The sequence below is a fragment of the Leucoraja erinacea genome, chromosome 11 (genome assembly GCF_028641065.1).
Source record: "Leucoraja erinacea ecotype New England chromosome 11, Leri_hhj_1, whole genome shotgun sequence".
Classification (NCBI taxonomy): domain Eukaryota; kingdom Metazoa; phylum Chordata; class Chondrichthyes; order Rajiformes; family Rajidae; genus Leucoraja; species Leucoraja erinaceus.
Genome location: NC_073387.1, coordinates 34,327,771 through 34,339,869, shown reverse-complemented (window position 1 = coordinate 34,339,869; position 12,099 = coordinate 34,327,771). Strand labels below are relative to the sequence as shown.

Sequence of the window (12,099 nt, the reverse complement as noted above, 5' to 3'; positions counted from 1 at the left end):
AATTTACTTTAGACTTTAAAGATACATCGTGCAAACAGGCCTTTCGGCCCATCGAGTCCCGGCCGACCAACAATCATCCCGTACACTAGCACTATCTCACACACTAGGGAGAATTTATAATTTTACTGAAGCCAATTAACCCACAAATATGTACATCTTTGGAGTGTGGGAAGAAACCGGAACAAATTCAAGCAGTCACAGGGAGGATGTACAAACTCCGTACAGACAGCACTCGTAGTCAAGATTGACACGGGTCTATGACACTAAGTGAGTAAGTTTATTGGCCAAGTATTCACATACAAGGAATTTGCCTTGGTGCTCCGCGCACAAGTAACAACATGACACAGTGACAGTTACGACTGACTCAGAAAACACTAAACATTAATAATAATAAAACATTAATGATAAAACACCATTGATCAAGCATGTTACAAATTACCAGATCAAAGGGAGGCCACAGATTTTTGGCTGTTGAGTAGAGCAACTAACTACTTGTGAATAAAAACTGTTTTTATGTCTGGCTGTGGCAGCTTTGACAGTCCGGAGTCATCTTCCAAAGGGAAGTGATTCAAAGAGTTTGTGGCCAGGATGAGAGGGGTCAGAGATGATCTTACCGCTCGCTTCCTGGCCCTTGCAGTGTACAGTTCATCAATGGAGGGTAGGTTGCAGCCAATAATCTTCTCTGCTGATCGGACGATTCGCTGCAGCCTCCAGGTGTCGTGCTTGGTGGCCGAGCCAAATCAGATCATGATGGAGAAGGTGAGAACAGACTCTACGATGGCCATGTAGAATTGGACCATCATTGCCTGTGGCAGTTTGTGCTTAGATATGAGATATGCCATTTATTGTCACTATACATGTACAGTGAAACTGAAAGCTGCTCGTACTCAGTGCATACATACAATTTAGCACAAAAAAACAAGAAACAGAAAAAAAACAAAAAACAGAAGGGAGATGGGAAGGGTTTCCTCAGCTGCTTCCTCAGCTGTCGCATGAAATACATCCTCTGTCGTGCCCTTTTGACTGTGGAGTAGCCCCCCCCACTTAAGGTCCTTAGAGATGATGGTCCCCAGGAACTTAAAAGACTCCACAGATGTGACTGTGGTGTTGTTGATGGTGAGTGGGGCGAGGGGGAGCTTTCCTAAAGTCTACAATCAATTCCACCATCTTAAGAACTCTAGGTTGTTGTGCCGGCACCAGGACGCCAGCTGTGACACTTCCTGCCTGTAGGCAGATTCCTCCCCATCCTGGATCAGTCCAATCAGGGTTGTATCGTCTGCAAACTTGAGAAGCTTGACAGAGATGTCTGTGAAGGTGCAGCCATTGGTGTAGAGAGAGTAGAGGAGAGGAGAGAGTACACAGCCTTGCAGTGCTCCTATGCTGAGCGTTTGCTGGTCCGAGATGTGCTTTACCAGCCTCACATGCTGCTTCCTGTCTGTCAGGAAGATGGCGATCCATTGACAGAGGGGTTCAGGCACAGTCAGCTCGGAAATTTTGGAGTGTAGTAGCTCTGCCAGCAAGGCAGCAACTCTACCTCTGCACCACTGTGCCGCACCTTCAAGTCATCTCAATTTGTATTTTTAGGTGGACGAGTCAATGGCATGAAAAAAGTTACAGACAACAGCATTCCAAATATTCAAACTAAACAGTTTGAGACAGATAAGTGAACGCCTTTACAATCTGTTTCATTGAATGACTGGCCAACTTGCCTCATTTAAAAGCATTTGGTTATTACTGAATCCATAAAAAGGAATTGAAATGTTTCTGAAAAAGAACCAAGATCCAGGCAATACTGAGCAAAATAGGCAGCATCGATGGAGATGAAGTAAGAGTTAACATTTTAGGTTTCACCTTTCATCAGAACTGGGGAAAAGTTAAGAGATTAAACTCATTTTAAGTCAAAGATATGGGGGAACTGGGGGAGGGCAGAGAGCACAGAGAAAGGTCCAAGTGAGGGCAGGAGAGATTTAGACAAAAGAATGAGAGTCCAGTGAAAGAGGGTGATAAAACCACATGACTAATAACGGTCAAGTCTAGCAGTGGAGTAAATAGAAGACAAACATATCTGAAGTTACCAACAAAGAGATGCAAAAGTTAAAAATAACTGAATGCTGAAAATCTGAGCTACGAGGTTTGGAACAGCTGAATATCTGTATTTGTTAAACTCAGGATGTCATCAGAGGGCTATAATGTTCCTAGACAGTAGTGCTTGTGTTGAGCTTCATTCAAACCACATAGAAAGCTGAAAACCAAATCCAGAGTGGGAAAGAGTTGAAGAATTAAAGTGGCACATAACTGGAACTAAGGTGTTCTGCAAAGCCATCAAGCAATCTGACTGTAGCTTCCCCCGTGATAAGACGACTACAGTGAGCAGTGAGTACATTACACTGAATAGTAAGCTGTATGAATTGCTATTTAATTTGGAACGTCTGGGCTCTGGAGACTGGGGAAAATGGGGGCAAAGGGGAAGATGTAGCGTCTCCAGTGGTCCAACACGAAGGAATAAGCAGCATGAAAACTAACGTCCATGATCAGGTACAGCTTCTTCCCTACAGCCATTTGTCTATTAAACACTACAACCTCAAATAAGCTGTGTGCGTGCATGTATTTGTATACACACACTAGACTTTTTTCTCTCTCATTTATTATATCGTTCACAGTGTACTATGTTTATATATTATGTTGTGCTGCTGCAAGTAAGAATTTCATTGTTCTACCTGGGACATATGACAATAAAAGATTCTTGACTATCATAAGAGACATGTGTTGACAAAGATGAGATTATGAACAAAACCTTTTGAATGCTGAAATGGGATTGGGTGATGTATCTGATGATCGCATATAATTGAATGTGAAGGCTTGTAGGCTGGTACACAAGACAACCCAGAAGTCCTATCTTTATTCAGGTAAGCGAGTGGGGTGATCAGGATCCTGTTATCCATTGTAGAGACAGTGGATTAAACAAAATATATGTGAGAAACTGTTATAGTCTGTGGACTTATTTTAAAGTCTGATTGCTAACCTAACCACCAAAACAGAGAGAGAATCTAAGGGAGGGAAAAGACTGGCTATCTGAAGATAAAAGTAATAATTGGCAATAATGGCAAAGAAACATTCAAGTTCAAGTTAAGGACAGGAAGCATTGCCAATTCAGCCATTGATATACTGGGGAAAAGATGCAGGAAGCGACCTCATTAACTTAGAAATAAGGAAAGTTTCATATAGACCTCAAAAACCCAGTATAGTTTAGATGAGTTCCCGTTGCTAATTCATTTCTATAGGGGGGGGGGGGGGGGGGGGGGGGGGGGGAAGTGAAAGAGTAATAGTTCAATATGAAACAGGTATAACCAGGCAAAGCAGACCACTTGGGCCTCCCAGAAGGAAAAGTGACGAGGAGTAAAAAAAATTTTTATATCCATTTTAATAGCAATATTCCCCATTTCTTCATCTACATAACTAACCATTTCTGACGTTGACATAATCACTTCATCAAATATAGTGCTTAAATCGGCAGCTGCAACCTTAAACCTGCGCACTATCAAATTATCCACCTTGGGTCTCTAAACCCTTAATCATTGGAAACAATTTGCTCCTATATCGTTAGCCTCAATATGACATTATTTTTAGTTACAAGATCAAATACTTCAATATCTTGTTACACTAAAAACACATCCAATTTTCAAACTTTTACCTTAATTGCATTCCCTTGGAGCAGGCAGAACTTAAATGTACGCTGTATCCTTGCTGCTACGTATCCTTTTGTTAAGCTTTGGACTCCAAAAGTGAATATACTGCTACAACTGTGATCTTCATGAGAGTAATTTTGGGTAAATATCAATGTCGTGTTATAAAAATCACAAATTTAAACTAGAGTGGAAGGAGAATCACTACTTTGTAACCGTCCCTTATGAGCAACAGGTAAGTACAGAAGATGAAAGATTTTCAGCTGGTCCTGAAGCATCCCCTTGTATAGCAGGGAAATATTTATTTTCATTTCTTCCAGCATTTCCCTCTTTCTGCCTCCACTGTACACTTTTTGGGCCAAATTTAACACTATACATTCTAGTGCTACAGTTTCAAATGATATCTTGGGTTCCTTTATAAAAACATGAAAATATACAAAATAATCCTGTGTATAACCATTTCAGTTGCTCGTTTCCAAGGTGAAAATTCCAGGTAATTGTGTGTTCTCTTGTCGATCAAGGCCTAACAATGGGAATTAACCTTCTGGTTTGTTTCTCTCTGCCCTGTAACACTGGCATCACCGTCTTACCAGCCAGATTTACATTATGGTTTATATTCAGTCTGATTAGATGGTTACAGAATTTGCACATTTACTACTTGACTGATTGCAAATTTGACAAAAATACAATTATCTTTGTTGATTGATACTCTGTATTTTTGGATACGGTTATCAACTTTACCAAGTTACCTAAACTTATTTATCTTTTCCATCGAGTTCCCTGCCCCCACCGAAAAAAATGTAAACAAGTCAAATTCTGCCTCCACTCTTTGGATCACTATCTATATTTCTTAATTACACACACCACATCCCGACTTAACCCAGTCAGCCCAGTTCTGCCACACATTGAAGGTTTATTATGCCATGTTGACAGATCTCTCGCAATGCAGCCCAGAGATACTGCTGGATGTATTATTCTATACTGAGTGAGGGGATTAAAAGAAACCACTTTTCTTCTTTAGACAACCAAATACCTTGCCGGAAACTAGACAGGAACATCATGTTGCTGACAGGCCCGCTGCAGACAGCAGGAGTATGTGCTGAGGGACGCACTGAAACTTAGTGCAGACAAAGCCAAGGCTCTGTGGGGGAGGGTGACAGTCTAGGGACCTTCCGCTGCTGGACATGGGGGGGGCAGGATGTGGTGGAGACATCCCTCAAAATAAGGGAAGGGATTCCACGCCAGTGGGTCACACGACTGACAAGGGTGTGGGGTAAAATTGTGATTTGGGGAAACTATTGTATGTATGAATGTATGTATAGCCTCCGAGAATGTCGGATGGAGTTTTGTAAGGATCACGTATTGTATATATTTTTATTTCTTGAATAAAGTATTTTGAAACTGAAAAAAAAATGAAAGTGTCTACAGTCAAATAGATTGCCGTACACCTGAACATAGATATAGATGGTTTGGTGAATGTTTGCAGACATGAAGCTCACATGAAGAGGACATGGCCACATCATTGGGACTGCTTTAATCAATGTGAATTTTTTCACTGCCTTTTTAGTGGAGCTTAATTTAAAATAAATCCAAAAATAGCAAACAGATGATAAAATGAGTGTGCTCATACACTTGCATTCCACAACACAATTTCATAACCAACGTCACTTTTCTTTTGCACTTCATTACCACATGAACTCAGCCCTTCTACACGAGACATAACGGATCATGAATTTGCAGTACAGAGAAATGAGTAAAACAAAGCCACATCCTACCACCGAGTTGCCCCTCCCAGAGAAGGACAAACAATCCAAGATTCATAATGATTTCACTCTTAAAGAACAAATTCTGACAAGTAATAATACACAGGTCAACACCAACAGATGTTGCATGTGCAACCTGGAATTGCCTCAATGTTATTCATAATCTTTAATGTTAGATGACCAAATCCCAGTAGAAGAAATTTTACACGAGAAGAATGCAGTTGACAACAGGCCCACCATTACCCAATGTCAGCTGTAGGCTTTAAATATCATTGAGGTTTTCAGTAAGACGTAAACCATTTTAGAAATAATTAACTATCTTAAGTGCAGTTAGACTGAGCTACAAAGCTAAACACAGCAAAACAAGTATATACTTGTGGGTTTGAAAGATAAACACTGCTGAGAGTATGTTTTATCAATTTGTTTTTCAGGTATTTATTGCCCATTTTCATCTCCTCTTGGTGATAGTGATGGCGGGTGGCCACCATCTTGTGTTGCTGCAGTCCTGTTGATGGAAATACACCCCCACACTGTTGCTATGGTGATGAAGGAAGATTCAAAAACTTTAAAAAAAGAATTTGGGTACATCCAAGTCAGGATAGTGTACAAACTAGCGATAAACCAGCAAGCAATGATGATCCCATGTGCCTGTGTCTCTTATGTTTTGCAATTCCTAAAAGTCACAGGCTTGGGAGGTGTTGTTCGTGTAGCCTAGGCGAGCTGGGAATTAAAGTTTAGATTGGATGGGGCATCAACTAATGAGCTTATACATGTGGGAAGGTACTGGACCAAGGAGAAAGGATGGAATCAAAGTAACAAGAAACAAGTTTCCACTTTATTCCACTATATTTTTCACTCCATTGACGACTGCAATTGATGACTTTGCTCCTTCCTTTCAGACATCAAATTTTGTAAACTAACAGACCTTAGTTTCCCCACTTATATCGGTTTCACCTCTGATGCCTTCTGCCACTGACCATTTCCAATTCACTTGTTCCCTCAGATTCACCTTTACCATGGATTAGTCTTCCCTTTACACCTCCATCAGGTTGGTCCGCCAACCCCTCTGCTTCCTCCTTGAGCAGAGGCCCGACCAGTTCTCCCGCACCAACATATTTATTATCCCAGCTGAACTTGCTCTAGCATTGAAAAACATTTATTTCATCTCTACCCTCATTCTCCAGATCTAAGGTATAACACTGGGCACTCACATGGGCCGAAGATATGTGTGCCTTTGCATGGGATATGTGGAACACCTTTTGTTTCAGTCCTACCCAGGATCATACCCTCAATTTTTTTTAGTTCTTCGATCAAATCTTAACAAGCAGTATTACAGGAGTCATCAGCAGCAGCAGCAGCTGTTTAAAGTGAAACCAATGCCGTTTCCTGTACATGTAAAACTTGGCAAGTGCATTACTTTTGCTGCCAATTTATTGCTCTCGTCTTCACATGGTCAATCTCTCACTTTCCCCTTCCCTCCCTGGACCTCTCCATCTCAGGAGATAGGCGAGCTTTTAACATCCTACCAATTCTAATCTGCTAATTTTAACCAAGCATAGCAATTCCTGCAGTTATCTCAACTATTCTTCATCCGATGCTGCCTCCTAGCAAGCACTACTATTTTCTATTTCTCCACCTCCATTGCATTCTCACAACAACTCTCTGAAATATCTTCTTGCTGAACTTTTGTTCCCCTCTATCATTGTTAACAAAACACTTGACGACATCTTGCTGTATATCCCAGTCTGCTGCTCTGACCCCTCTCCCAGAATACAAAACTTATCCTTGGGAATGTGTCCCTTGTCTACCCCACCAGTCTCCAAACTCAATGGCTAATCTCTGCAATTTCTGTTGCCTTCTAAAGAGATTCCACTGCCACCAGACACATGTTGCCCTCCCCTCCCCATTTTGCAGGCCTGTTCCTTCTGTAACCCTGGTACATTTTTCCATTCTCATGAATCACCTGCCCTTCCAACTACAGGCAATGCAAATCATGTATTTTCACTCTTTCCCTTCCAACCCCCCAGAGATTCAACCAGTCTTTCCAGAAGAAGCAAGTGATGTGCACTTCCAATCTGGTGCATAGCAGTCAGTGCTCATAATGTGGACTGCACTATGATGGAAAAACCAAATGCTGCTTTGGTTGGGCAACAGCTTTGCAGAGCACCAGTCTTCTGTCCACAGTGTGACACCGAGCTTCCTGTTGCCTGTCACTTCAATTCTCCATTCCACTATCACTTTGACTTTTAGATTTGTGCCTCAACACCAGCTCGATAAACAGCAATCTTCTATTTGGACACATTGCAGCCTTCTGGGCTCTAGAATGAATTCTACAAAATCAGGTACCAGTAATTTGTTTTGTTATATCTCTATCAGTTGTTCATTTGTGAAATTGGTTCAGTTTGTTTACAGCTTATCCCCATGGACACCCCGTGTTACTTTAACTGAGACATTCACTATCTCTGCAGATTAACAAGCTTCTTTTCTTCTTTCCAGTCCTGACAAAGGATCCTTGACCCAAAATGCTAACTTTATCTTCCCACAGATGTGGCCTGACCTGCTGAAGATATCCATCATTTTGTTTTTGTTTTTATTTATGGGCTCCGTTGAGCAGGTTACATGGATACAGACCACAGGATAGGAGCGCTTATAAAAATGTTAACATCCTTTACATCTACTCTAATTATGACAGAAAGCAAGGAATTTGTCAACATATCAGTGAAGACAATTCTGCATTAAATTTTCAACCTAGATTATGTCAAGCCAGAAGTGAAGTCTCGACGGTTATAACACAGCAGACATCTGATATCATGCACTATTTGTGGAATTAGATGAACATAGGTGTAAGTGATGGAACCCGACTGGTCCTTGGTTGTTGTGTGGTGGACTGAAGAAGGCCAATACCAACATGAAAACCTTCAACATTTGCTGACCTAACCGAGAAGGCAAAAAAATAGAACTGACATTGTGTAGTGGTAAGCCGCTCCATTTGGTAAATCTGTCTTACCCCCAGTAACACCAGAGAAACAAGAGACAGCAGATGCTGACCCGAGATGTCTTCTGTCCACTTCCCTCCACAGGTGTTGCCTTGCGAACTGAGTTTCTCCGGAAGATAGACAAGATGTTGGAGAAACTCAGCGAGTCAAGCAGCATCTCTGGAGAAAAGGAATAGATGACGTTTCGGGTTGAGACCCTTCTTCAGGCTGACAGTCAGATGGGAGGGAAACTAGAATTATGAAAAGGCACAGAGCAAATCAGAGCCGGCACCGATGACCCAGGAAAGGTGGAGCCTGTAATAATCCATGGATGGCTGTGGAAGAGGTGATAGCCAATTGATACGAACAGTGAAACTAGCAGGACACCAATACTATGCGTGCCCATTACAGGGTCGCAGAATGGAATTTACTGTAACGAACTTCTACTCTGCTGTTTACTTATCTGGGACTATTGAAATTTCACACGGTCATATTGCAAGATGTGTGAACATTGGCCGGATTGCCTTCCCTAAAATATACAGGGCCGGCACGAACAATAAGTCACTTAGCGTCTCCAGAAAACTGCCTGACACACTGAGCTACTCCTACACTCGTGTTTTGAAGAGGAAATCACTTCGCGTCTCCTTTTCGTAGGTGCGTCATCCGGAAACCCTCCAAACACTGTTTGTAAAACTTGACCTGCAATGCCGAGGAAAACAATGAAGCATCGCCCTCCCAACAAAAAAATCCAGTTCTCATTCCGAAAGCCCGCTTAACACAGAACGGGTTCTTCCGCTGGAACGCAGAACGAGAAGACCGTCCTGTACTCTCATGTGTAAGAAACACAACGTTAACTTTTAAGACAATAAAGGCCATTGTTTAAACATTAAAAAAATCTAACGCGCAAAACATAATCCCACACCCCTCCCCAAAGTACACTCAGGGGTGGGTGTGGGTTTGTCTTTCAGGAAGAGGAAGGAAGCAGAGCAACGGAGCAGCTAATCAGACAGCCTGCAACAATGTCTGTTCCGCTAAGAATGTCTCTCAAAGTTTGTGCAGTGAACAACTTTAAAGAAACACTAGGGGCAGGCGGGGCGTCCAGAGAGTGTATGTGTGTGTGTTGGGGCGGCGGGTAGGGAGGTTCGAAACTCAATAATGGAAACCACCCTCTCCCAATTCGTCCCAAACAAAGCACAGAAGTTCCCTGCACCATTACCTTGTAGACTTTGCCGAAGGCGCCGTCGCCCAGCTCCCCGATCACCTCCCAAATCTCCTCGGGGTTGAAGTCCCTCCTGACGTGCTCGTACTGCTTGCATTTCTTCTTCTCGAAAGTAGAGAGTCTCAAAATCCTCTTGAAGTTGGCGAAAGCCATGCCCGGTCGGGAAAGAGAGGAGCGGAGCGGCGTAGAAGGGGGAAGGGAAGCGGTAAAGCAGGTTGTGGAGGGGACGGGGAAGCCGGCCGGCAATCCGTGCGGGGTGGCCGCGGCTCTGTGCTCGGAGCGCTCCCAGCGGGGCCAAGCCTCTCCACGCCGCCCGCTGTCCCGCTCACGTTGCAACTTTCATGCCCTCCTCGGTCGACGGAAGACAACTCCCTTCGCAGCTCCACTTGAAACAAGGATCGCCAACTTCATCCAAACAAATCATCTACTGGGCACTAAACCACCAACTCCATATCCACTTCCTACACCCACCCCGGACTCCATCCACCTGTCCGTTTCTGCGGCACTGCGACCCTTGATATAATCTCCACCAGCCTTGCTCCTATTTCAATTGGTTGTCGTACGTCTCTTAACCCATCAATTAAAATAATAAAAGGTCATTCTGGCTGCTAATTGAACAATCCAGGCATCAGTCATAGCCTCTCTCCTCCTCCCACAGGTGGGTGGGGCCAGTGTTAGCTGATAAACTGCACCCTTGGGGAGGGGAAAGTTTTAAACGATGCTTTCCAATGCTCTGCAATCCCGTCTGAACAGACCATTGGGCTGGAGGTGTGGGGTGAGGGAGGGAGGGAGGGAGGGAGGGCAGTGGCAGCTGGATTGCTTCAGTGCTATGTTACTGCGGCATTTTGTGCCTATCTTCGATTTAACACCCATTCCATCTCTTTCTTTACAAAGCACTTGAACGTATCGTTCAAAACTGGGTCCGCGTTTGTCATGAATGCATGCTTGATTTTGATTTTTTTTGTTCCTATCATCGTCCGGAAACAGCTCTCGTAAAATCTGCAAATGACAACTTGACCAATGACCCCCTGCCCATTCTCAGTCCAGGTTGCAACCTTCGCCCACTGTTCCTGGTCCAACTTTTCCCTGTCGCCCCGGGGGTTTTGATGAAACTCCACTGCTATCTATCCCATTGTAGCCTGAAAATCACGCACAAACCTTCTCTTATCAGGTGTTCTCCAAGGATCTATCTTTAGATGTTTCTTATTTACTCGCATCCCTTGATAACATCATCTAAAACGGAGTGGGAGACTTCAACCTTCACCTGTTTCGCCGAATGCAATCAACCCGGTGTGCACAATCAAATAAGATCAAATAGAACAAGTTGTCCTACAACTTTAGGCTGTGCACGCCATACGCAAGAAGAAGAAGACAAATCATCTAAAAGTAATTTCCACAACTTCACCACCGTCTTCCTTGATCCCAGTTGCACTCTCGAAGTTCTCCAATGGCAGCAATGGCTGAGCAGATGTATGTTTCAAGGTACATGGATAGGACAGGTTTGGAGGAATATGGGCCAAACGCAGGTAGATGGGACAAAGTGTGGCTGGGACATGTTGGCCCGTGTGGGCAAGTTGGGCCCAAGGGCCTGTTTCCACACTGTATGACTCTAAACGATCTAGAAAATTGTCATCTTTGCCCCCATTATCTACTGTTCCGAGTTTCTAACTCAATCCTCCCTGAAATGGAACCATACTGTTCACATCCTGTTATATCTGACCCCAGATTGAGTGCACATATGAACTATCTGTGCATTATGGAGTCAACGATTCATTCAGCACAGAAACAGAACCCTGGGCCCAACTCTTCCATGCTGACCAGGATGCTTCACCTATGCTAGTCCCATTTGCCTGCATTTAGCCCATATTTGTCTAAACATTTCCTATCCATGTACCTGTCCAAACGTATTTTAAATGCTGCTATTGTACCTGCCTTAACTACTTCTTTATAGCAGCTCATTCCATGTACCTCCCACCCTCTGTGAGAAAGTTGTTCCTTCGGTTTGTATTAAATCTTGTCTCTATCTTAAACTTATGTCCCCTTATTTTTGATTTTCCTACCTTTGGTAAAAGACTGTGCATTCGCCCTATCTATTCCCCTCATGATTTTATGCACCTCTCTAAGATCACCCCTTAGCCTCCTGGGCTCTAAGGAATAAAGTCCTAGCCTGCCCAACCTCTCCCTACAGTTCAGCCTCTCAAGTCCTGGCACCATCCGTGTAAATCTTCTCCTGAGGCTGGGTCTGCTTATGTTGCCCAAGCCTTAATTACTAAATAATCTGACAACAAAACTCCTTACAAGCCTCCTTCAAACTACAGTTCACAAAGTTGTGTTTATCCAAACCTGGGATGTTTATGTTCTGATATGCACCATGCCACCTTCACCCACCACCCTTGTTTCACAGATATTTATTGATGCCTAATTGTGTAAAATCTTACATTTTCATTTTGCTTCTAAAG

General features: G+C 43.2%; 1 protein-coding gene across 2 annotated transcripts in view; it reads right to left on the bottom strand.

Moving 5' to 3' along the window:
* The window catches only part of stk10 (serine/threonine kinase 10), a 98,133-nt gene extending 87,977 nt beyond the window's left edge, over positions 1 to 10,156 (bottom strand). For both annotated transcript variants that reach the window (XM_055643006.1, XM_055643007.1), the window contains exon 1: positions 9,638 to 10,156. In XM_055643006.1, the coding sequence (XP_055498981.1) occupies positions 9,638 to 9,793 (156 nt within the window). In that variant the 5' untranslated portion in view covers positions 9,794 to 10,156. The remainder of the gene's footprint in view (positions 1 to 9,637) is intronic.
* Between the last annotated feature and the right edge of the window lie 1,943 nt (positions 10,157 to 12,099).